This window comes from Trachypithecus francoisi, unplaced genomic scaffold (genome assembly GCF_009764315.1).
Source record: "Trachypithecus francoisi isolate TF-2019V2 unplaced genomic scaffold, Tfra_2.0 Lachesis_group9, whole genome shotgun sequence".
Classification (NCBI taxonomy): Eukaryota; Metazoa; Chordata; class Mammalia; order Primates; family Cercopithecidae; genus Trachypithecus; species Trachypithecus francoisi.
The window spans coordinates 20,102,168-20,130,071 of record NW_022681474.1 but is presented as its reverse complement, the minus strand read 5'-3'; the positions used below and the strand labels follow the sequence as shown (position 1 = coordinate 20,130,071).

General features: G+C 40.6%; 1 protein-coding gene across 1 annotated transcript in view; it reads right to left on the bottom strand.

Moving 5' to 3' along the window:
- Nucleotides 1-27,904, bottom strand: part of TMEM236 (transmembrane protein 236) — a 46,387-nt gene that overhangs the window by 5,048 nt on the left and 13,435 nt on the right. The window contains exons 2-3 of the mRNA XM_033208429.1: nucleotides 20,661-20,733; nucleotides 15,437-15,578 (exon numbers count right to left, since the gene is read on the bottom strand). Coding sequence (XP_033064320.1) covers nucleotides 15,437-15,578; nucleotides 20,661-20,733 — 215 coding nt within the window. The remainder of the gene's footprint in view (nucleotides 1-15,436; nucleotides 15,579-20,660; nucleotides 20,734-27,904) is intronic.

The window sequence follows — 27,904 nt, the reverse complement described above, 5'->3', positions numbered from 1 at the left end:
GCAGAGAGGAAGTGGGAGAGGAAAAGAGCTGGTCACTATTAAGAACTTTCTACGTATCAGGCATTGTTCCAAACCCTTTATATGCTTTAACTCACTTATTAAAACCCTATGGTTTTCCCGTTTTATCTTACTTTATGTTATTTTAGAGACAGAGTCTTGCTCTGTTGCCCAGACCGGAGTGCAGTGGCACAATCATAGCTCACTACAGCCTCCAACTCCCAGACTCAAGCGATCCTCCTGCCTCAGCCTCCCAAATAGCTGAGACTACAGGCTTGCACCACCATACCTGACTAATTTTTTTTTATTTTTACTTTTAATAGAGACGTGGATGACTTGCTGTGTTGCCTGGCTGGTCGCAAACTCCTGGACCCAAGTGATCCTCCTGCTTCAGCCTCCCAACACACTGAATTACAGGCATGAACCACTGCATGCCGCCTATTTTCCCATTTTAATGATGAGTAAACTGAGGCACAGAGCGATTATGCACTATTTCCAAGGTCACACAGCTAGCCAGTAGAAAAAGCAGAACTTGAGTCCCAAACCCTTAACCCTTGTACCACACTCTCTGTGGCAGAGACAGATTATAGAGAGTCCTATGGTCCAGGATAAAAGTTTTGGATTTCTTTCTAAGTTTATTAGGTTGGAGCAAAAGTAGCTACTTAGAGGCAAATATGAGGCAGTAGAATGAAGACACAGAAGTCAGCAGAGGCAGCTGATGTGCAAAGAGATTGTTACCAGTTCACATCAGTCAAAGCATAATTACTCAGAAACAAACATGGCTAATCTTAATTAACAAGCCCCCAAATCTATTTCTCCCGAGGGGAAAATGGTTAGAGAAATCTAAAAATGAATGATGTAGGCATAACACTGAGAAAACTATCTGGAGCAGAAGAAAATTACCAGTCCTTTTAAAATGATTTCTGAAAAAACATGCAGCACACAAAGCACCGGTAGTCATCATAATTTCAGAGGACAAGGGGAAAAAGGCAATAAATTAAAATGCACCTCAAGGTAAATTAGAAACACTGTTATTTATTTATTTATTTACTTATTTACTTTAGAGACATGGTCTCACTCTATTGCCCAGGCTGGAGTGCAGGGGCACAGCCATAGCTCACTGCAGCCTCAAGCTCCTCGGCTCAAGCGATCCTCCTGCCCTAGTCTCCCAACTAGCTGGGACTGCAGGCTCACTCATTCATCCATTCATTTATTCACTGTCTCAAACACTTAGAATGTCTAAGATCCTGTACTAGGAATTGTGGAAGACACAACAATCAATAGGTAAGATTATCACCCTTCTAGCAGCTTCCATTCAAATACAGCACTCTGGACTAAATCTTAGAAAGCAGAGCTTCAGCATCATCATTTATTTATTTATTTATTATTTTTGAGACACAGTCTTGCTCTACCCAGACTAGAGTACAGTGGTACAATCCTGGCTCATTGCAGCTTTGATGTCCTGGGCAAATGTGATCCATCCACTTGAGAATCCCAAGTAGCTGGGACTACAGGCATGCGCTATGACTCCTGGCTTATTTTTTAATTTTTTGTAGAGATGGGGGTCTCACTATGTTGCCCAGGCTGGTCTTGAACACCTGACCTCAAGCAATCCTTCTGCCTCAGCCTCTCAACGCTCTGGAATTACCGGCATGAACCTCCATACCCAGCTAAACACTGTTATTTTGACATACTCTCACCGAGGTAGGGAAGACAAGTAATACTGCCAAGCAATAAATGATGAAATGGGACATCTACCTCACAGGTCGGTTCTAGTGAAGGAATACGTCAGTATCTGTAAAGCACTTAAAAATAGTGTTTAGCATATAGAATGATTATTTATGTGTTAAATAAATAAAAAGTAGCAATAGTGAAATAATTTATTGTTTTAAATTAATTGGGACAGAATAGAATATATTAGAATGCAGTAAATAGTAAGAGTGACTGTAATTTAACTTTGGCTATAGTTCCACTATAACTCATTATCTGGTGTATCAGGGGAGGTCACAAGTTTGAGAAACACTGTCACACTACAGAGACTAAACAAGATCATGAGTTTAATTCTCATATTTGCCTGTTCACATCACAAAGGAAAATGCTACCCTACAGATATAACCCACACAAGTGAAGGCAGCTTACACCAACTAAGAAGAGCCTCTTGTATGTATCTCTTCCTGTTTCCATGATCAGTGTTCAGTGATATCACCAGTAGCTTGAAATTGGTCATAGTGGGAGAATTTACACCACAGATGTTGGCAAATGCTACAAATCAGGACTTCCCCACTCCTCAACCCTACTCCACAAAGGTAATTGATTAAACACTGACCAGTATATTACTGCCTATGCTCAAAACTGTGTACAAGTTTTCACCAAATAATAATAATGAATTCAAGATGAATATTCAACCATCATCAGTTCTGGAAAAGCCTGTGGGCACACATTCTCAGCTGTGAAATAGTTGTGGCAACTTTCTTTACAGAAACCATGAGATTGTTGTCCAGTAAATTCAAAAACCCTAAGATCCCATTTCAGTTCCTTGCCACTCATTCCATAAATCTGACAATAAATAAATGTATCATTTCTGTATCTTATACAATGTAAATGTTAAGAGAATTATTTTGTCAGAGGACACAACTAGAAAGCTGGATGGTTTAAATTTTTTTAACTTCTTTTTTTTTTTTTTTTGTAGAGATGGGGTCTTGCTATGTTACTCAGACTGGTCTTGAACTCCTGGACTCAAGCGGCTCTCCCACCTTGACCTCCCAAAGTGCTGGGATTACAGGTGTGAGCCACCATGCCCAGCCCACTGGATGGTTTAGAGATCATTTTTCCCTCTACTGCTGCTTTACAGACTTATCTAACACTGGACAAGTATTGCTAAAATCTTAATATTATCCATTTTTAAATATTGAAAAAATGTTCCCATTTAAAATTCCTAATCTTCAGTTTTTCAATCATATTGTGGTCCTCCTCCCCAAGAGATACATGGTTAGACTAGAAAATGTTATTTAATTTATAATATATTTTATACAAAAGTAATTATATTATTTATGTGACTTATGATATATATTTCTAGATATATTTTACTCAAAATATATAATATATAAATAAATGCATGCTGAATCCTTCATGTTCTGTTATTCTTATCAATGTCCCTGAAACATTTATTTATTTTATAATATATAGAAAAATAATATACTATTGAATATTTGTAAAGAAAATATATACAGTAAGGTAAAATGTCAAGATGCATATAGTTATCTCATTGCCAAAGAGAAAGAATCCTACACTTTGAAATGGTCTGAAATGCCTCTACCCATATTTCCTCCTTTACTCCAAATACTCAGGAGTTTTAAGTGCTTGGATACAGACAGGAGCTAGCAATCCCAGCAGGAGATGGATGACAGAAACTGATGCCTAATGGATTAAACCTGAGTCATTGCATTCTGAAGAACCTCCGTCAGCCCAGTTTATGCATATTTACTAGTGTAGTTTAAGAGCCCTGGAGCGTCTAGACCAGGAGATTCCCAAAAGGCAGCGTCTGCCTGTTTCTGCTCAGCTTTGTACCCCCAGCACCGGTGGAGTGCCTGGTATTGGTATGGCACAGATCCACCATAAAGATTTGCTGAATAAAAGGTGGGAGGAACCTCTTTTCTGGAATCTATTAGCATGAGGGAGCAATGAGCATCCTGGGGGAAAAACCTGCACTAAGGCAAAGAAGTCAAAGCATGAAAACTCGGCCCAACCATTGACTGGTTCCCACAGAGTCAATGGGTAAAATGTGGAGCTCTGCACAGAGTCTACCACTCAGATGCCCTTTTGGCCCAGTCCTGGAGGGAGCCCCGTAAGCAAGGCCATGAGGATTGATTCCACTAACGCACCCTGGAAGACATCAGAAGCACCTGGCAGCACAACAGTAAGAGAGGATGTAATGCGATATCAGGCCCCACAGAGGGTGCCAGTGCAGTCTGGCATGGCACAGTCCGCAGTGCTTGGGCAGACAGCACCAACAGCAGCAGCAGTGCTTCAAAGCATGCCAGAGACCATCCAGGCACCAGTAGCATCAGGGGTCACCAGGCAGGAGGAAGAAAGGGCATGTTTTAATCCGTTTTCATGCTGCTGATAAAGACATACCCAAGACTGGGAAGGAAAGGAGGTTTAATTGGATTTACAGTTCCACGTGGCCAGGGAGGTCTCACGATCATGGCGGAGGGTGAAAGGCACTTCTTCCATGGCGGCAGCAAGAGAGAATGGAGAAGATGCAAAAGCGGAAACCCCTGATAAACCCATCCGATCTCATGAGGCTTATTCACTATCATAAGAATAGCGTGGGAAAGACTGACCCCCCATGATTCAATTACCTCCCCTGGGAACCTCCCACAACACGTGAGAATTCTGGGCGACACAATTCAAGTTGAGATTTGGGTGGCGACACAGCCAAACCCTATCAGGGCAGATGTGTGATTTCAAGAAGATTGTGTTTGTGATCTCATAAGAAGAAGTCCCTGAGAACCTCCAGCTCCCCCAACTACCCACCTACCCACCTATGCACACACATCCAGAAACAGAAGGATTTAGGGTCCCAAAATAGCAAGTGGAAGCAGAGCATGAGAAAAGTGGTGTTCTTCTAGATAGGATCTTACTATTAGTATACATACGATGTCAACAACAAATGATCAAGAACATCAGCTAAGCCAGTGACGTCATCTTGTCATCTCAGCACTTTACGAGGCCGAAGCAGGAGGATCCCTTGAGCCCAGGAGGCTGAGGCTGCAGTGCACTGTGATCATGGCACTGCCCTCCAGCATGGACAACAGAATGAGACATTCTCTCAAAACACAGAAGAGAAAAAGAACATCCACACATTATGCAGGTGATCAGCTCTCTTTGACCTAAGATATGAAAATGTAAATATTGAAAATCAGTGACCTAGGCCTTTAATTTCAAACTGGGGCCATAAGCTTTTCTTGGTCCATAGTAATATGGAACACAAGGCTTGGTATGATAAAGTAACCCATGCTGAATTCTTTTATTCCCTTATTCCTATCAGTCTCCCTGAAATGTTTGTTTCCAAAGTATTCTGTGACTTACAAGTGTCTCATTTAATATACTAAAATCATTCAAAATTATTTTGACCACTTAGAAAGAAAAAAAAAATTTAATGCCAAATTGTTAACATCATATAAAGCTGTCAGAATCAAAGGGAGCCTTCACTGAAATTTTTGTTTTTTGTTTTTTTTTTTTTTGAGACGGAGTCTCGCTCTGTCGCCCAGGCTGGAGTGCAGTGGCCGGATCTCAGCTCACTGCAAGCTCCGCCTCCCGGGTTTACGCCATTCTCCTGCCTCAGCCTCCCGAGTAGCTGGGACTACAGGCGCCCGCCACCTCGCCCGGCTAGTTTTTTGTATTTTTTTAGTAGAGACGGGGTTTCACCGTGTTTGCCAGGATGGTCTCGATCTCCTGACCTTGTGATCCGCCCGTCTCGGCCTCCCAAAGTGCTGGGATTACAGGCTTGAGCCACCGCGCCCGGCCCTGAAAATTTTGATAGCACCTGACATGCTACGTCTGTTGGCACCCAACTCGCTCCAATATAGCTTTTGGCCCAATCTCATGAGTGTAATCCAGACAGCTGGCACTTCATGAAAAGATATAAATCAGAAATTCTACCCTTCTCTTACCCCAGTCTAGTAGATGGCCACTTATTTCTTGAGAAGAGGAAAAAAAATCCTAGAACTAACATACTTTCCTGAAACTTCCTTCTTCTAAATAGCAAACGGAGGGTAGGAAAGGAAATACCCTCCCCAGTTTGGCCCCGGACACAGTGTTCCTCATACTCACCCCTGAGCACATTGCAAAATAACACATTATGGAAATCCAGCTCACACCCGGGGCTCATCTTGTATAATAAGCTATTTCTTAAAAAGAAACAAAGAGGAACTCAAAATGCCATTCATATTCATTTTATGCAGAAAAAAAAGCTGCATCCTTTGTTTTTTTTTTTTTTTTTTTTTTTGGTTTGTTTGCTTGCTTTTTTTGTTTGTTTGTTTTTTCCTTTTAACCTCTATGACATCTCTTACATACTATTTGGTTAAAATGCCATGAGTCACATTTCAAGAAAATTTGGAAAGCCAGTTCCCTTAAGAATTTGGATTGACCTGTGCTTGGATTGACCTCTCTGCTTTTAACTTGATATTTATGACAGCTCCTAGTACTTCCTATAGTAAGGGGTTCTCAGAGTTGGCATGAGAATCGATGGCAGAACTTTAAAAAATTACAGATGCCAGGTTCTGTCTTCCAGCCTGTTGAACGGTAGGAAGAGCTCATGCATATGGATTGCAAAGACACTTTGATGATCTCTGGTGCAAATCCATGGCTAAGAATCCCTGTATTTGTGATAACCAGTGGCCCCCGATTCAACGGCAATAGCTTAGACGTTCAATAAAAATTATCGTTGGCATTCATTTTCAGAAATTATATTTTGGTAAGTCAATACCAAGAAGAAATAACTCAGAGAGAAACGGTTCCTTTTCCTTCTTCCTTCCTGCTCTGCAAACTCCCAAACCTGGGTCAGTCCTAACGCTTCTATCTTTTCAACCTGCCAGGCCCAAATTTCTGAAACTCAGTGAGAAAAAACATATAATCTGGATCAGCCGCAGAACAAATTCCTGGTTCCAGTTTGTGCTACACACTCAACATCACTCATCCATCTGTCTCCCTGTCTCTAGCCCACTTCATCTTCATTCCCCACAGCAGTTACCCCAGAGCGTCCCCCTTTCTTGTGGGTCCTCTCCCTTCCATCCATCTCCATTGTTCTCAGCAGAAAATTTGCTTCCTATTTCATGAAGAAATTGGGGCATTATCTGGCATAAATTCCCCTTGCTTGCTTTCTCCCTATCCACTCCTATTATTTTCCCAATTGTCAATCATTTGGGAATTGCTAATTTTAAAAATTAGTAGTGCCTGGGCCTCACTCCAGAAAATTATGATTTCATTAACCGGGTGCATCCTAGACATCCAAACTTTCAAATTTCCTTAGTTGATTTTAATGTACAGCCAAGGGTAAGAAGCACTGCTCTTAATCAGAGATATAAATCAGGGTCTCTCAATGAGGTTTCCTTTTTTAAAATCCAAATATGCCTAATCCCATCCCCAGAGATTCTGATCCAGTTCATCTGGGGCAGCTGTGCTTGGCACTGATATTTTTCAAGAACTCTATTAAGTGTTTTTTTATGTGTTGGAAATACCGGAAGAAATACAATAGAAACAGAAGTCTAAAAACTTTGCCAGCTTAGGTAAATAAACATGTTGGCTATCTTGTCTAATGTATTGGTTATTTATAAATTAACCAATTTGTACCCTATAGATAATTCAATTTTTCTTCATTAAACATTTAAATGTTAACTGCTTTGGGAAAATAATTGGTAAATAATTTTTACTTGTAGTGCAAAAAAGACTTTTTAAGCATAACCACACCATACAGAAATACTAATAGCTTGGATGACATCAAAATGTTAAATTCCCTCGATGAGAAACACCATAGTAAAATTAAAAGGCAAATGAGAACCCTGAAATATACAGTACACCTACGATAGGAAAACTTAACATCCTCACTATTTATAGAACTCATGATTCAGTAGAAGAAAAAAAGGAAGTAGAAGAAGAAGAAGAAGAAAAGAAAAGAAAAATGGCCATACCAACAGAAAAACAGATCAAGGATCTAAACATAGGATTTTTTAAAAAACTACAAATAGCCAATAAACCTATGAGAAGATGGCAAACACAACTACTACTTTAAAAAGCAAATTATAAAGGTGGTAAGGTACTATTTTGCCTATGCCTATGATACTATTTTGGAAGAGAAGAAATGGAATAAATTTCCACTGTTGCAAGGTTGTAAGGTTAAGGAGAAACAGGTATTTCCTTACATTGCTATTTAGAGGGTAAGTTCTTTAGAGGGAACAGTTTAACTACACATATCACAAACCTTAAAACCTTGCATGGACTTTGAGCCAGAAGTTCTGCATCTAAACATTTGACCTAAGGAAATAAATAATCATCTATACTGCTGAGGTGCTTGCAGGCACTGATTCAAGTTTCTGGTATTAAAAGACCACGCAGAAGGCATTGGATGAGGGCCATTGGGAGCAGCTTTATTTGAAAGCCTTACCCTGCCAACATCATACCCAGCACCTCTCGCTGATGTGATAGTGGAAACCGCCTCCTTTACAGGGCACTGAGGTTTTCCACTCAAATAGCCTGTTGACCTCACCTCTAGCCAGCCATCTCTGAACATGCAGCTCTTCCTAATGCGGCCAAACCCCTCTTGCCACACCACACGGTACATACGATCCCTTTATGGGCCCCTCTACATTCCCAGCATGTGTAGCCAGTCCCTAGTAGTCACTTTCTTCTGGCAGTGTTCTTGCTGAGGAGTCTGGGCATGAGCAGATGCTCCAGGTCTTCTGAGGACATTCTGCAGTCATCATCCTGATATCATTCGGCTCCCATCCAGAGGCAGTTAACTCTCTCCATACCCAGCTTCTGTTTTGCCAGTCACCTCACTGAGAGGTTTCTGACTCCTACACGTAGCACAGGGTGCTTTAAACACAGCCCACCTGCACTGCACATGGACACGCGCTTTAACCATGACTTGTCTGCCCTGCCCAACTGAAAAGCACATCGCCTTACGCATTCTAACCATATCCTTGTCCTTCTCAACCCTTTTACTTCTGAACAAGACTTATAATAGCAGGGTTTATCATAGCTAAAAACTGGAACAAATCTAGTTGTTCAACAACTGGGGATCTGCTAGCTATATTATCATGGATCATTAACATAATGGAATATAATTCCACCAATAACACCTTCTACACAATAGAAGACGTAATAATGAGGCTGGGCACAGTGGCTCACACCTGTAATCTCAGCAGTTTGGGAGGCGAGGTGGGTGAATTATTTGAGGTCAGGAGTTCAAGACCAGCCTGGCCAACATGGTGAAACCCCATCTCTACTAAAAATACAAAAATTAGAGGGACATGGTGGTGCACGGGTGTCGTCCCAGCTACCTGGGAGGCTGAGGCATGAGAATCGCTTAAGCCCAGGACCACAGGCTGCAGTAAGCAGAGATCATGCCACTGCACTCCAACCTGAGCAACAGAGCGAGACTGTCTCTAAAACAAAAACAAAACAAAATAAAACAAAAAGAAGATGTAATTATAAGAATGATGCCCACCATACATTAAGAAGAAAAAAAAAAAGAGTTGCAGAATAGGTTTTCTTAATAGATGAATGTACATCAAGATGCTATCCAGTTATAAATTTCTAGCTTGTAGGGTTATGGTTCGTTTACCTTTTCCTTTTCGTTTATCTCTATTTTATAACTTTTTAAAATGAGTATGTGTTCTTTTGGAAAAATGAAACATTAGAAAGAAAAAATTCAATATGGCATGTTAAAAGCGTTATCTGTTTTTCAAAGGTGTTGAGCCTCAAGCCAGTGTGTAACCTACCAAGATGGGTCACTCTGCCTTCAAAGCTGAAATTGCCCAGAGCAGCAGCAGCAGTCACGAGACCCTAGATGGGGGCTCACTTTGCCTCTAGGTGGTGCAGTCATGACTGCCAGGGAGCTGGGCCTGGAGAGAGAGTTGGCAACCTATCTATCTCTCCATAGAAATGGTAGCGTCCTAGAAACAGGTATGGTTACAATGCTAAATGAAGCCCTAGATTAATGATTTTTAAACATTTGGCAGAGGAACCTTTTTTTTTCCCCCAAATGAAATCTCACATAAAACATCAACACTTAAACACACAAAAACATTGTTGATCATGATGAAGCTCTCCCTTCTCCCAAACACACACATACAATACATACACACACACACACACACACACACATGCATGCATACATGCATGCAAATTTTCTTTCCTTTTTTTTTTTCTTTTGAGACAGAGTCATGTTCTGTCACCCAGGCTGGAGTGCAGTGGTGCCATCTCAGCTCACTGCAACCTCCGCCTCCTGGGTTCAAGCGATTCTTCTGCCTCAGCTTCCCCAGTAGCTGGGATTACAGGCGCCTGCCACCACGGCTGGCTAATTTTTTGTATTTTTAGTAGAAATGGGGTTTCACCATGTTGGCCAGGCTGGTCTCAAACTCCTGACCTCAGATGATCCCCCCACCTCGGCCTCCCAAAGTGCTGGGATTACAGGCGTGAGCCACTGTGCCCGGCTGCATGCAAATTTTCACAGTTACTCTTGAAGTGATATTATAGGTTTCTGAAATGACAAGTTAATGAACAGTAGTCGGTATTAAGAAGGCAACTTGCCTCCCAGCACCAGATTTGTGGATTCAAGGTGTGAAATCCAACCAAGCTTAATTTCGATATAGGAGTTAAGAAGAAGTTATTTAGGCAGATATGAGGGTACGGGAGTCCTTGGTAAGGTTTTCCTTTTAATGAAAAGCACCCCCAAATCATTTTCTTTTCTAACAAAGAGCAGCCTGTAAAATCGAGCTGCAGACACAGACAAGCAAGCTGGAAGCTTGCACGGGTGACTGCTGGCTGCTGTGCCAATAGGAAAAGGCCACCTGGGACTAGGCATGGTCAAAATGGTGGCTCCATCTTCCTTCTCTTTGCCAGCTGTGTGTACAGTGAGGCGCAGGCAACATGGCACCAGCCAACTGGAAAGCCTATTTGCATAATAAGATTGGGGTGGGGTGACCAGCCTTTTCTGGGCACTACGTAAACATCACGCCCAGTCCAACCAATCTGTGAGCCCTATGTAAATCAGACACCACCTCTAAAGCCTGTCTATAAAATCCAGTGCACTCTGTCACGGGCCGGAATTCCCATTGAGGAGCCCCTCTGTCTCGAAAGAGAGAGAGCTGCTCTCCTTTCTTTTGTCTATTAAACCTCCGCTCCTAAACTCACTCCTTGTGTGCGTCCACGTCCTTAATCTTCTTGGTGCGAGATGATGAACTTTGGGTATTTACCCCAGACAACAACACTGCTTCATTTTCACTTCCCAAACATGGCCATTTGCTACATACACACCTTAGTTCTTGGAGGTCCAACCTTTCTCCTATGTAGAAAACTTTCTTTACCATGTCTACCTATAAGCTCCTGCAAATCCAAGATCTTCCCTTTAGTCTTTTCTTACCTTCAACACCTTAGATAAAATGAAGTTTTCCTTCATTTGTGGCACCACAGTACTTTAGCTATTATAATCTATTGTACCACTTTGTAACAAGGTGTCTGGCCTGGGCTGCAAGTCCTATTCAAATAAGTCTCGAAGGTAGGACTGAAAACTCCCTCTGTAATCATGGACACTTTCATGGGTCTGTTTGCACCCACTGGTTTTGACGGGGGTTAAGGAATCTAGGTGGTAATAGGTAGAGGACTCTAATGGTGGCCAGGAATGAGGTTCAGACAATATAGCTAAGCCTGATTTGAGGACCTATGAGACCCCCATGAAGAAAAGCTGCCTCAAAGAAGGAGTCTGGCTCTGCCATATTCAGCCACAAGGTCTATAAGTGCAAGGGGAAGTGGTGGTTTGCAGGAGAGTAGAATGGCCGTTATCTGAAATCACTGAAGCCCAGCCAATCTGTTGGCACATATACACTCTAAGGGCTAAACCGTTGTTGTTTCCAAGCAAAAACAGTTATTCTAGTGCTCTGTTTGAGACCTCCTTAGAAAACTAGAACTCAGTGGCAGGAAGCCAATATTCCCACTAGCAGAAGAAAGGAAGTCAATCTAAAGCACCAGCAGCATATCCACCAATATCCCAGACACAAGCAACAGCAGCACCAACAGCATTTAGAGCAGAGCCAACCAGGAGTGGTAGAAAATAGCAGACGCCGAGGGGTTTGCACATGAGAGTAAGAAACTGAGTGTAAAGCAGATGCAGCAGTGTCGCCAGCGGTCTAGACCAACAAATAAGGGCACAGGAGACCCGCCGTGTGTCTGGTGTAAAATGGGAGCAGCAGGTGGGCACAGTGGCTCACGCCTGTCAACCTAGTGCTTTGGGAAGCTGTGGCAAGCAGATCACTTGAGGTCAGGAGTTAGAGACCAGCCTGGCCAACAGGGTGAAAACCCATCTCTACTAAAAATACAAAAATTAGCCAGGCATGGTGGTGCCCTCCTGTATTCCCAACTACTTGGGAGGCTGAGGCAGGAGGATCACTTGAGCCCAGGATGCAAAGGCTGCAGTGAGCTGAGATTGTACCACTGCACTCTAGCCTGGGCACCAAAGCGAGACTCCGTCTCAAAAAATTAATTAATTAATTAATTAATTAATTAAATGGGACCAGGAAGAAGACAGTGAAGAAGGGGAGATGGAAGTCCTCTTCTTCCACAGGCTATTCTTTGTATTCTTATTATTTGTGCACGTGACTGGGGATTGGCATTCCTAGGTACCACATACATCTGTGAGATTGCGGTGCTGCAGAGATCCACACGTCAGAAAAATGCTCCCATACGCGACGCAACCTCCATGAAACGATGCAGTTAGAAGCTGCTGCATGATAATTACTTAATACTGAGAAATGTCCACTGGTAATAGGGGGTTAGTAAAAAGGATCCCTTGGTCCAGTGAATACTGTTTTAAGCATAAGCATATTTCATCTGCAGAATAACTTTTATTTAAAATTTTTGAAAAGGAAAAGCTACACAAAGATAAAAGTTTTGTAGCTTGGAATGAAGATGGTTAGGATGCTGTAAGAGTGTCCATAAATCCATGCATTGTAGATGATGTTAGTTTCATCTAACGTAAAGTCCAGACTGCTACTAGCTAACAGACATGGATGCATTTCAGACTATCTGGAAAGAGCAAAGAACATATTCACTTTTCCCACATTCCTGAAGGCAGTCAAATTATTCTAGATCTTGTTCATCCCCCACCTCTAGTCAATTTTTTTAATTTGCAAGTACCACCTGTAGTGAAACCATATTTATGGTATATTTGCTTAGGTTCAGAATTATGTATTTAAGATTTACACATTAATGTATTTATATATTAATTCATGTTCCAAGGAATAAATGATAAAACCTCATGGATTCAAAAATTACATAATTTATATCATTAATCTCATGTTAAAATCAGTGTAGGAGACTATTTGGGTTCGAGGTTTGCATAAAAATTAAAAGTATGTATCGTTCATATTTACGAAGGCATTTCAAGTGACTGCTAGTTTTTTTAAGTGTGAATTTATTAAATGGCTGAACTATCAAATCAGACACTAATCTTCCTAAATTTGGATGGAGAACAGCTCAAGAAGAAGGCTCTTCAAGTGAGAAGCAGTTGTACAAAATGTTCTAGAGTCTTCTCCCCCAGATCTACTTCTTTTTTGACTTATTTCAGGTCTCAGTGTCATTGTTGAAGTTATGGATACAAGGAAAATTCCCCTTTAAAAATCCAACTAATGGTTGGCCATGGTGGTTCACACCTGTAATCCCAGCACTTTGGGAGGCCAAGGTGGGTGGATCACCTGAGATCAGGAGTTCGAGACCAGCCTGGCCAACATGATGAAACCTGCCTTCACTAAAAATACAAAAATTAGCCACACATGGTGGTGCATGCCTGCAATCCCAGCTACTCGGGAGGCTGAGGCAGGAGAATTGCTTAAATCCAGGAGGCAGAGGTTGCAGTGAGCAGAGGTCATGCCACTGCATTCCAGAGCAAGACTCCATCTCAAAAAAAAATAAAAATAAAAATAAAAAATTCATCACTAACAAAAATAAAATGTCATTAACTTATTCCCGAAAAGATACATGTGTCTTTCTTTTTTAAAAAGACCTTTAAACTTGCACAGGAAAGTTATATTAATATAGAAAATACAGAGTCATCAGAAACCATCCAATTTAAAGCTGGTTGCAGGTGTGCACACCTAGAATCCCAGCTACTCAGGAGGCTGATGCAGGAGGATCTCCTGAGCTCAAGAACTCTAGATCAGCCTAGGCAACACAGCGAGACTCCAGCTCAAATTAAAAAAAAAAAAAAAAAAATTTAAAAATAGATTTGAATTTTTAAGGAATCTAGAGATGTAGCAAAGGATTTGGAGATTCCCAACTCTCCTGAGTTTAAGACAAATAATCCTGACTCTGGAGGGCAGATGTGACTTGGGTGGGCTTTCCGCTCAACAGATGGCCCCAACTGCCATCTTATCAACCTACATGTCACCTGTGTTATGTTAGACATAACAGACCATCATCTCCCTCCCAAGGATGAAGTAGAAAGTGACAGGCTCAGATTCTGCAATTTCCTAGTGGCCTTCACCTCAGTTTTGCTTTCCACCTGAGCAGCAAGTGACTGGAAGGTACTGGTATCTGACCGATAAATGACTGACGGGCTCCAGTGGTGACCCCGTCACTCTGAAGCTGTCTCCTGAGCCTCACTCAGTTGACTCCATTCACCCCATCAGAAAACAACTGACAAACCTTACCCATTTCAAATGTACAACATGACAAAATTTTAGCCACAGGGTAACTAGCATACAAATATTGCCAATTAAACACAGATATTACCACATGAAATTTAATGAAAGTTGGAGTAATTTATGACTAAATAAATAAAATATTCCGTTAACAAAATACCTTTTTGTAAGGGCCAATCTGTATTTAGTTTCAACTCATTACTTTGGAGTAGATGTGGCATATCTTGTTGGGTTTTCTTTAAATTTTATTTTTTTTATAGGAATGGCATCTTGCTATGTTGCTCAGGCTAGTCTCAAACTCCTGAGCTCATGCCATCTTCCCATCTTGGCCTCCCAAAGTGCTGGGATTACAGGCATGAGCCACCACACCCAACCATAGCTTGGTTTTGTTAGTGCGATCTTTGGTATTTTTATAATTTACAATTAAAAACACATAATTGGGGAGGGGGGAGGGACAGCATTAGGAGATATTCCTAATGTAAATGACGAGTTAATGGGTGCAGCACACCAACATGGTACATATATACATATGTAACAAACCTGCACGTTGTGCACATGTACCCTAGAACTTGAAGTATAATAAAAAAAACAAAACACACATAATTATCTAGGACACAACTACCATAGTCATATTAATTCCTGTAGTAAAAGTCTCCAAACTAAGCTTTTTATTAATTCTTTTGAACATATGGTTTAAGAGACTTCCTAGAAAAATATGTATCTAAATAATTTACTTGGATAATTTCTTGCTGGAATAAACATTAAGGTTTTTGGTATTAACTATTTGAAAATTTTTAATTTATCAGTACTATCAAAATGCAGATAGGAAACAAAAGCAGCTATCTAGCTATCAAGGTAGGTTTAAAAATAATTATGTTTAGATATCTTCATTTACAGTCTTCTATCAGTAATGTTAGCCCTAAGAAAAGGTATCCTTAAACATGTTGTCACATAACAGAGTGGCAGAAAGGTGAAAGACATATCAAACTTTAAAAAATATTCATATTTAAAAGATCACTTACTCTTTTGACTCCCTCTAAGAGGATATATCCTGAGTTTTTCAATAATATCAACCACGATCAGGGATAACAGAACCAGAGACACGGGTAGGTCAGGTAACATATCAGGTAAGACATCAGCGGACCCATTAATGTTCTTTTGAACCTGTTTAGAGAAAACCATTCAGAAGCATTAAATTATTGTGCTTTCTTTGCTCAAAATGCTTTCAATAGTCTGAATGCAGCACTAAATTAATTATAATTATTTACTAAAAAACTAGAAGGTTGGTTTTTAACTTGTCAGGTTTTAAACTCCACAAGGTATTGAACCATTTCTAAAGCAATCATAAAGACTCATATCAATGGAAGCCTATTTTCAGTTAAAGACAGACCTTGGTAAATACATGTAAAAATATAGTAGTGAGCTCCTTGTAATATTGAAGGGGTAACTCCTTCCAACTCTACCGATGAACAGAGTTTCTAAGAATCCAGTCGCAAAGAGCTAAGGGAACAAATATTAACATTTAGAATCTTCCAAGAAGACAGAACTCAGATAATTCCGGCTAGACTTTGGGACACTTCCTTCGCCTGCTTAAAGTGTTTACAAAAAGCTATGGCAAGAGCAGGTGTGGTGGCTCACACCTATAATCCCAGCACTTTGGGAGGCCAAGGTGGGAGGATTCCTTGAGCCCAGGAGCTCGAGACCAACTTGAGCAACAAGGCCCATGTCTATGAAAAATTTAAAAATTAGCTGGGTGTGGTGGCACACACCTTTGGTTTGAGCTACTGGAGAGGCTAAGGTGGGAGGATCACTTGAGCCCAGGAGGTTGAGGCTGCAGTGAGCTGTGATTGTGGCACTGCACTCTAGCTTGGGTGACAGAGCAAGACCCTGCTCCACCAAAAAACAGAAAGAAAAACAAACCACAATAACAAAAAACTATGGAAAGCATTGTATTAATGATGAAATATTGAAAGTTTTCCCTCTGAAATCAGGAATAAGACAAAGATGCCACCATGACCATTTCTGCTCAACATTGTCCTGGAGGTCTTAGCCAGGGTAATGGGCCAGAGAAAGAAATAAACAGTGTAGGCTGGGTGCTGTGGCTCACACCTGTAATCCCGACACTTTTGGGAGACGAGGCGGGTGGATTATCTGAGGTCAGGAGTTCGAGAACAGCCTGGCCAACTTGGTGAAACCCCGTCTCTACTAAAAATACAAAAAAAATTAGCCAGGCATGGTAGCACATGCCAGTAGTCCCAGCTACTCAGGACACTGAGGCAGGAGAATCACTTGAACCCAGGAGGCGGAGGTTGCAGTGAGCGGAGATCGCACCATTGCACTCTAGCCTGGGTAACAGAGTGAGACTCCATCTCAAGAAAAAAAAAAAGAAAGAAAGAAAGAAAGAAAAAAATTAACAGTGTAAATACTGGAAAGAAGAAAAACAAAATGTCATTATGCATAGACTATTTGATAGTCTCTATTTGACATAGAGAAAATCTCCCCCAAATGGATAAATTATTTCTAAATACCAAAGACAAAAGAGTTCAAATATATGAGTTTTTTTTAAAAAAATGATACTATTCAATGCCACTTCAATCAATATTCCAACTTTTTGTCGAAAAAGACAGGCTGATACTAAACTTTATATGGAAATTAAAAAGGCAGGAAATTCTAGAAGAAAAAGAACCAGCTAGGAAGATTTACTCTTCTGGATATAAAGAACTAGTATAAAGCTGCAAGAACTAAGACAGTGTAGTGTTGGCATAGGAATTATGTGTATCTGCACTTGATTTATAACAAAGGTGGCACAGCAGAGAAAAGTGGGCAGGATGGACTTTTTAGTAAATGGTGCTTGGTTCAGTGAATGTTATATGGTGAAACAAATTAACTCACTGCTGCACAACATATACAAAAATCAATTCCAGACGTACTGTGAATCTAAAAAAGAATGAAGAAACAATACAGCCTTCAAAATATAATTAGAAGGCTGGGCACAGTGACTCACGCCAGTAATCCCAGCACTTTGGGAGTCCAAGGCGGGTGAATCACTTGAGGTCAGGAGTTCGAGACCAGCCTGGCCAACATGGTGAAACCCTATCTCTATGAAAAACACAAAAATTAGCTGGGTGTGGTAGCACACACCTGTAATTCCAGCTACTTGGGAGGCTGAGAGGGGAGAATCACTTGAACCCAGGAGTTGGAGGTTGCAGTGAATAGAGATTACACCACTGCACTCCAACCTGGGTAATAGGGCAACACTCCATCTCAAAAAAAATAAAATAAAAGAAATAAATTATATATATATATATATATATATATATATATATAATTAGGGAAAGATTTTAAGACTTTGAAGTTCAGATTCACAATGACAAAATCTTCTGCAAGTGACCCAAGCGCTATCCATAAAGGAAAGAAATAGATAAACCGCACTATTTTTAAGTTAAGAACTTCTTTTCATGAAAAAGATATAAAAGTGTGAACATAAGTTACAGAGAGGAAAGATATTTGCAATACATATAATCAAAAAGGGCTTGTGTAATCTGAATATGAAAATGAGTCTTCCAAAGAGATTTTTAAAAGATAAGCAACACAATAAACGAAAAGATGCTCAACCGCAGTAATTACTGGAGAAATGTAATTTAAAAGTACAATGAGATTCAGGATCGTACCCACCAGAAGAGCTGAAATAAAAAGACACGATGATGCCGGGAGTGGTGGCTCACACCTGTAATCTCAGCATTTTGGGAGGCCGAGGCAGATGGATCACCTGGGGTCAGGAGTTCGAGACCAGCCTGGCCAATATGGTGAAATCCCATCTGTACTAAAAATACAAAAATTAGCCAGGCGTGGTTGTGGGCATCTGTAATCCCAGCTGCTGAGGAGGCTGAGGCAGGAGAATCACCTGGATCTCGGAGGCGGAGGTTGCAGTGAGCCAAGATCACATGCGCCACCACACTCCAGCCTGGGCAACAGAGCAAGACTCTGTCTCCAAAAAAATAAAACACAATGCAAGTGTTGGTGAATGCTCCTTCTCTGCTGGTGGGTTCTATAGAGATGCTATAGAAATCAGTACAATCTGTGTGGAAAGCTGTTTGACCTTATCTCTCACAATGTAACATTTCAGTATCTCATGATTCATCAGTTCTGCGCCTGCATATGTAACCAACAAAAATGCTTGCATGTGCACACCAAAAGACATATTCACAGATGTTCACATCCGCATTATTTGTAATTGCCAAAACTGGAAACAACCAAGATGGCGACCAAGAGTAGAACACAGAAGTAAATTATGACCTTTTCATAAAATGAAATATTCTACAGCTGAAAACGAATGAGCTTCAGGTATTCACAGAAACAAATGACCCTTACAACCATATTTGAAATAAAAGAAGCCAGACATCATTTGATTTCTCCTTGGAAAAATTTCAAAAACAGGCAAACTAGTCAGAAGTCAAGTTAGAAGTGACTTCTGCTCAAGCCTGTAATCCCAGCACTTTGGGAGGCTGAGGCGGGCGGATCACAAGGTCAGGGGATCGAGACCATCCTGGCGAACACGGTGAAACCCCGTCTCTACTAAAAATACAAAAACTAGCCGGGCGAGGCGGCGGGCGCCTGTAGTCCCAGCTACTCGGGAGGCTGAGGCAGGAGAATGGCGTGAACCCGGGAGGCGGAGCTTGCAGTGAGCCGAGATCCGGCCACTGCACTCCAGTCCGGGCGACAGAGCGAGACTCCACCTCAAAAAAAAAAAAAAAAAAAAAAAAAAAGAAGTGACTTCTGGAAAGGAGGGAAAGGGAGTCATTGAAAGGAGCATAAAAAAAGAATGAGCAAGCAATGGGTTTCTGATACAAAACTAAAGTAAAATACGAAATGCAAATAAAGGAGCGTGGGCATGGAGCTGGCCAAGGTTTCCTTCTTGACCTTGACCTGAGCGATGCTTACCCACGGGTTGCTTTGTGGTTTTCCATTGTTACTGTACTTTTTTCTTTTGTGCACTTTTCTGTTTATGTGTTATACTTCGGTGAAAATTAAATAAGAAAAAAAGGAAAGGAAAGGAAAAGATGTAACAATGGATGAGACAACATAAAAAAGAACCAAAAAGGGCTATCGAGCTCCAGATATGCCATCAGTTTACCGCAGTGATGTTTCTTAAAAGGTTGGAAACTAAATTTTTAGTTTTTGGGAACCTTCCAAATGATTTACAAGGTCTTTGGGAGGGGAAAAGACAGATCTAGACTGAAATATTCATCTGTTGCAGTTCACTGGATACAAAGCACATCTGTGTGGCCTCCCAAAATTATTCTGTGCATTCATACATTGTCTAATGTAGCATCTATGATGTATTCTAGCAGCACCTATGATGCCTTCTAACAACCATGTAATTTCTAATGTCATACATTACTTGGTACTGCTCTGTCTCACAACACTTGTGATACTTGTTCTAATTGCCTGTTTATATTTCTAATTTCAGAAAATTCTACCAGAGACCCTGCCATATTTCCTGAGTCCCCTATGCCCTGTACCTAACATTGCCTGGCCTGTAATATACACTAAATGAATATTTGCTTCACATATAAGTGAAATATCACAAGGTAAATTAAGTAACTTAAGTAAATTAAGTATGCTTTGGGAAAACAAAAGTTATCTTTCACAGCACCTTGCAAATCAAGAGGATTAGTGGGGTATTCTTCTCTGACCTTCTTGGATAATGAAGTACTTACAGCCTGAAAGTTCTGCCTAAGATATTCCTGCCCTGCAGGTATCTATCCAAGACCTACTGAAGCTATATTTAGTCAAAATATAAACTCATCATTATTTTCAAATAAATAACACATGCAAATTATTATCAATGGACATATTATCAAAGGTATTAAAACATAAACGGCCCTTCCCTTAGATCTTGTATTCATTTAGAATTGAGGACAATCATGAAAAACATCAGGTTGGCAGAAGAAACAAATACAGATCAACTTTCACATTTTTCACTTTTTAAATGTTCAAATATCATTTCTGTCTCTCACACACAAACACAAAATTAATTTTTAAAAATTGGCTATTAGACTTTGCTTCACAATCACAGAGGTAACAACGATCTTAGTACTTCAAATAACATATGTTGCAACCTGGAAGAAGACTGGATTACATAAATGTCAAGAACTTTGTTGAGCACGCTGCTCTATCAAATTCCAATAACAAGAAATTATAAAATCTCATAATCTTGTAGCAGAAGAAATCAAAATTCCATACCTCAGTCACTGCTATGGAAAAGGTGAGGCAGGGCAGTGTGGTGAGGACCACACACATCATCAGAACAGGTCTCCTAGCAAAGGAGAAAAAATAAGCCAAAGCAATCATGGACAAGATCGACAGTTCCTCTTACATTCTGCTAATTTTGCAGTTCCTGTTCCATTCATCTATAGTTTTTCTAAGAAGCTGCTGCTTCCCTATTTCCATTTCCCAAATGTTTACGTATAGCAAAGAGGAACCCGTGCAGAAACCAGAATGCTTCTTCTAGAACAAAGGGGTGAGAGATTTCCAAATAATTAGCAAACCACAAACTATTAAAAGCATCAAATCACAAGTCAAATGACATTCAACATGTTCATAATTCATTAATTAAAATCCTGCCCAAGAGTTGCGGCTGTAGTGACCAACTGAATAAATGAACAGCGTGACTTTCAAGTTATATTATATCCCATGTTGTAAAATTTATTTTTCAAAAGTACATTTAGAGATGATAAACTATTGGATATTTAAAGATCACTTAAAAACATTTAAATTTTTTTTTACTAAACCAAAAAAACTAAACATACATAAAAATGACATAATTTTTCAAACTTGTTTTTAGACCACTTCTTAAACCTTGCATGATCAACCAATCCAATAGCTATTGAGAAATAATACATAGAAAATAGTATATCTTATGACACAGAAAATTTAAATGTGGCCAGGCACGGTGACTCACTCCTGTAATCCCAGCACTTTGGGAGGCCGAGGTGGGTGAATCATGAGGTTAGGAGATTGAGACCAACCTGGCTTAACACGGTGAAACCTCATCTCTACTAAAAATACAAAATATAAGCCAGGTGTAGTGGCAGGCGCCTGTAGTCCCAGCTACTTGGGAGGCTGAGGCAGAAGAATGGTGTGAACCCGGGAGTTGGAGCTTGCAGTGAGCCAAGATTGCACCATTGCACTCCAGCCTGGGTGAAAGAGTGAGACTCCGTCTCAAAAAAATAAATTAAATAAATAAATAAATAAAACAGAAAATTTAAATGTATGTTTAGCATTCTTAATTTATGGGACAACAAAGGATACTTATTCAAAGGTTTTCTACAATGAAATATTTACCTCCTCTTTGATTCGTTAATATGTATTATGTTCATTCCATTTATATAATGTTTTCTATGTACAAGCAGTATTGAATGCTTTCAAATTATTAATTTCTCCACATTCATAAAAAGAATGAAATCATGTCCTTTGCAGCAACATGGCTGTAGCTGGAGGCCACTATCCTAAATGAATTAACACAGGAACAGAAAACCAAATACTGTATGTTCTCACTTATAAGTGGGAGCTAAATGTTGGGTACTCGTGGACCTAAAGATGGGAATAGACACTGCGGACCATCACAGAGGGGAGAGTGGAAAGGGGGCAAGGGTTGAAAAATTACCTATTGGGTACTATTCTCACTACCTGGGTGGCGGGATCAGTCACACCCCAGACTACAACATTAAGCAACATACCAGTGCAACAAACGTGCACACGTACCCCCGAATCTAAAATACAAGTTGAAATTATAAAGAATAAAATAATAGAGAACAATTTCTCTTTGGTGCTGTCTTGCCTACCCCATCCCAGCGCCATCTTAGACGTCCTAGGTGTAAATATAAATTAGAAGATGAGATTACCCCTCTCTCATGGCCAGACCTAGTACAACCTGGCTAAGACTAGTCTGATGGAATTTTCAACTGGTAGCTTTCTCTGTTTGTCTGAGCTGAGATCCAAGTTTCTACAACACTAAGTTCTCTAAGTAAGATTGAACAAGTCACTCATAAAGATCTCTTCTTCTCGCCGGGCGCGGTGGCTCAAGCCTGTAATCCCAGCACTTTGGGAGGCCGAGACGGGTGGATCACGAGGTCAGGAGATCGAGACCATCCTGGCTAACACGGTGAAACCCCGTCTCTACTAAAAAAATACAAAAATTAGCCGGCGAGATGGCGGGCGCCTGTAGTCCCAGCTACTCGGAGGCTGAGGCAGGAGAATGGCGTAAACCCGGAGGCGGAGCTTGCAGTGAGCTGAGATCCGGCCACTGCACTCCAGCCTGGGTGACAGAGCGAGACTCCGTCTCAAAAAAAAAAAAAAAAAAAAAAAAAAGATCTCTTCTTCTCAACTTGACCTCTAAACGATGACAATGCCCCAGAGACTATTCCCAGACCTTTTCTTTGTCTATATTATCTTCCTGGATTATCTCATCCAGGCTTCATATCCCACTCATTTGCCCAGGATGGCACAACATATTCTGGCATTTTTCCTGAACTCTGACTTGTCTACCCAATTATTAGACACTTCCACTTGGATGGCAAAGACACAACTCAGACTTACCATGTCCGAAACAGAGCCCAAGTCCTCCTCCTTACTTGTTCCAGTCTATCATCTAATCCTGTCTGATTTACTGCCAAAGTCCATTTCAAACTCCTTTTCTGCCAACACCGTAGTTCATCCACTGTCACCTCTCATCTGCCATATTTCCTAACTGGTTTCCTGTTGGTGGTTCTATTCTTGCATAGCAAAAACATTGTCTTCATTTTTTTTTAATGAAATCATGCTTTTAAAATGTAAAACACATCTTGTCACTGCTCTCCAACGTTGGGGAAAGGAAGGAGGTTATTCGTTAATGGGTATAAAGCTTTAGTTTTGCAAGATGAAAAGGGTTTCGTGGATGGATGGTGGCAATGGTCACACAACATTGTGAATGTACTTAATGCCACTGAACCGTACCCTTAAAATGATTAAGATAGTAAATTTTATATTATATGTTTTTTAATCACCATTTTTAAAAATCTTTGATGAACACACAATGTGATTAGAATCAAATTGAATCTTATTACCCTAGCCTACATGCTGTACATGATGTGGTTTCTCTTATTGCTTCTACTCTCATATATAGTATAGGAAACACATACAGGCGCACACACACACACACACACACACACATGCACACACACACCAGTTGTATACATAGCCCTTATGACTACCTAGAAATCTGCTGATTCTTTGTTTATTGTTTGTCATCTTCCTCTTTCCTCATCCCCTGAGGTAAGTTCTGTGGAAGCAGGGACCGTATCTGACTTATTTGCTACTTTATTTCCAGCATCCAGAATTACGTTTCTGAACCATTTTTGTGCGATGAAATTTCTGAGAGTCTAGTGAATCCTATGAACCCTTCCCAGGACAACATTTTTAAATGAGTAAAATGAAATACACAGATTTTTAGAAGATAAATCAATTATATTGAAATTATCCAAATTTTAAAAATTACCTAAAGTCTTTCATTAAAAATTATATACAATTTATGGTTCTTTTTTAAAGAATTATGTAGTAATCCAGATTCTTTTTAAAGTTTAAACTTGGATGAGAAACAATTTACATCATTTCTTTCATTAACCTCATAACAATATATGTGTCTATCTATGAACATGTCTTTTTTTTTTTTTTTTTTTGAGACGGAGTCTCGCTCTCTCGCCCAGGCTGGAGTGCAGTGGCGCGATCTCGGCTCACTGCAAGCTCCGCCTCCCGGGTTTACACCATTCTCCTGCCTCAGCCTCCCGAGTAGCTGGGACTACAGGCGCCCGCCATCTCGCCCGGCTAATTTTTTGTATTTTTTAGTAGAGACGGGGTTTCACCGTGTAGACCAGGATGGTCTCGATCTCCTGACCTCGTGATCCACCCGTCTCGGCCTCCCAAAGTGCTGGGATTACAGGCTTGAGCCACCGTGCCCAGTGAACATGTCTTTTTAAATTTTCTTTGGAGTAGGCCAGGCCTGGTGGCTCATGCCTATAATTCCACCACTTTGGGAGGCCAAGGTGGGTGGATCACTTAAGCCCAGGATTTTGAGATCAGCCTGGGCAACACAACAAATCCTCGTCTCTACAAAAAAAAAATACAAAAATTAGCCAAATGTGGTGGTGTGTATCTGTAGTCACAGCTACTTTGGAGGCTGAGGCAGGAGAATCTCTTGAACCTTAGGAGTCAGAGGTTGGAGCAAGCCAAGATCACACCACTGCACTCTAGCCTGGATGACAGAGCCAGACTCTGTCTCAAAAAAAAAAAAAAAAAAAAAAAAAAGGAGTACTTAAGATCTAGTAAAAATTGTAATCACTCATGATTTCAAGATAGTGAAGATCATAAACCATATACTGAAGTCTCTCCTACAACTGTTGTGTCGTATGAAAAGATCTGTGATCTACGGTCTGAAAAGCTCTATGTAATAAAGTTACACGTCCTACTAATACTACTGTGGTTTGTTACCAACATCCACATCACAAAAGATTGGTAGCTTTCAATTAGAGGTTAATGAAAGAAATAATGTAAATTGTTTCTCATCCAAGTTCAAGAACTTCATGATGCTAGAGAATGTCCAACACATAGTAGGAATTCAATAAATACTAAATGAATGGACTCATTAGTAATTAAATAACAACCCAAGTTTATGTTTTATTTAACCAGAAGTTACATTAACCTGTGTTTGAAAATCTTGACTAGGATATGCTTATACATATATATATATACACACACACACACACATACACACACACATACACACACACACATATATATACATTATATATATATATACACAAAATATATATATATATTTTGAGATGGAGTCTCGCTCTGCCATCCAGGCTGGAGTGCAGTGGCTGATCTTGGCTCACTGCAACCTCTGCCTCTCAGGTTCAAGCGATTCTCCTGCCTCAGCCTCCTGAGTAGCTGGGATTACAGGTGCATGTCACCACGCCCAGTTAATTTTTGTATTTTTAGTAGAGGCAGGGTTTCACCATGTTGGTCAGGCTGGTCTCAAACTCCTGACCTCATGATCCACCTGCCTCGGCCTCCCAAAGTGCTGGGATTACAGGCATGAGCCACCATGCCCAGCTGGATATGCTTATCATTTATTGAGTATTATGGATCAAATGGTGTCTCCTCAAAAAGATATGTTGAAATCCCAAATTCCAGTACTTCAGAATGTGATCTTATTTGGAAATAAGATCTTTATGAAGATAATCAAGTTAAAATAAGATCATTAAGGTGGGTCCTAATCCAACATGACTGGTGTTCTTATAAAAATGGGGAAATTTGGTGACAGAGTTGCACAGAGGGAAGACTATGTGAAGAAACCCATGATGTACCATGTGATGATGGAGGCAGAAATCAGAGTGATGCATTTACAAGCCAAGGAACATCAAAGATTGCCAAAAACACACCAGAAGCAAGGAGAAAGACAGGGAACAAATTCTTTCTCATAGCCCTCAGAAAGAAGCAATCCTACCAATATCTTGATCTCAGCGTTTTCACCTCTGGAATTTTGAGGCAATAAATTTCTGTTGTTCAAGCCATCCAGTTGGTGGTACTTTGTTATGGCATTTCTAGGAAACTTACACTAATTTTGTGACTGGAATGTGGAATGCTGCTGTAACAAACACCTAAAGATGTAGAAATGGCTTTGGAATTGAGTAATGAGTAGAGACTGGACGAGTTGTGAGATGCATGATAGAAAAAGCCTAGATTGCCTTGAAGAGACTGTTGGTAGAAACACAGGTGTTAAAGGACATTCTAGTGAGGGCTCAGAAAGAAAAAAGGAGGGATATAGAGAAAACTTTTAGCATCTTAGAGAGTAGATACATAGTCATGAACAGAGTATTGTTAGAAATATGAATGCTAAGGTACTTCTGGTGAGGTTTAACATGGAAATGAGGAACATATTATAGCAAACTGGAGGAAAGGTGATCCTTTCTATGAAATGGCAGAAAATTTGGCTATACTGTGCTCTGCTGGATAGAAAGTAGAACTTGCAAGTAATGAACTGAGATATTTAGCTGAGGATGTTTCTAAGTAAAGTGTTGAAGGCACAGCCTGTTTCCTCCCTGCTATTTACAATAAAATGCGAGTGAAGGAAGTGAGATAAATTGAAAAAGGAATTTTTAAGCAAAAAGGAATTAGAACTTGAAGATTTGGCAAATTCTCAGGCTATCCATATTGCAAATGATAAGAAAGCAAGTTTGGAAGAGAACACCAAGGTTGTGGTTTGTGAATCCAGTCAACCATCTCAGCAGAAGTACTGCTGGCCTGGACTGAAGGTGGCAGAGATAAGATGAAATGAAGAAACGCTGTTGGACTTCTAGGACTCTAGGGAGCAAATGGGTTGATAGAGCTATTTGGCTGCAAATGCGTTATCTTTCAGAAAAGAAAAAAATGACTTTGACAGTGGTTCCAAAGCCAGGGAGACTGGTGCTACAACCACAAACCCAGAGGTGCTCAACTTAAATCCATAGGGCAGAGCCATGACCATCCAAGGCTGAGGGGTTGGGGCCGCTACCCTCACAGGCCTGGATGATGGGCTCAGAGGAATCAGCAACAAGACACAGAGGATTATTTTTAAACCTTAAAAGCTAATGGGATTTTCCTTCCTAGCTTTTGAACTTGCATGGGACCCATGACTCCTCTTTCTCTTCCAAATTCTCCCTTTCGGAATGGTAATGTCTATCCTGCTCCACCATTGCATGTGGGAAGCAAGTAGCTTTTTGTCCAGCTTCACAGGTTTGCAGATGGAAAGAAACTCTGACCCAGGAGGAATCATATCCCACGTCTTGCCTATAACTTGTTGGGATGATTTAGAGGGAAAGGTTTGGGATTTTGAGTTGATGATGTGTAGTTGAGATTTGGGACTTAGAATTGATGCTGGGATGATTAGGACTTTTGGAGGTGTTGAGATGAATGAGTCTATTTTGCACACCAAAAGAACATGAATTTTGGGAGGGTCAGAGAGTGAAATCCTACGGGTTGAATTATATACCCCAAAACAGACATGTTTAAGTCCCAATCCCCAGTATCTCCGAATGTGACCTTATTTGTAAATTGGGTGTTTATAGAGGTCATCAAGTGAAAATGGGGCATAAGGGGAGACTCGTATCCAATATGACTGGTGTCTTTTTAAAAAGGGAAAATCTGGGACCAGGCGTGGTGCCTCATGCCTGTAATTCCAGGACTTTTGGAGGCCAAGGTGGGCAGATCACAAAGTCAAGAGATTGAGACCATCCTTGCCAACATGGTGAAATCCCTTCTCTACTAAAAATACAAAAATTAGCTGGGCATGGGGGCACGCGCCTGTAGTCCCAGCTACTCGGGAGGCTGAGGCAAGAGAATTGCTTGAATCTGGGAGGCGGAGGTTGAGGTGAGCCAAGATCGTGCCATTGCACTCCAGCCTGGGAGAC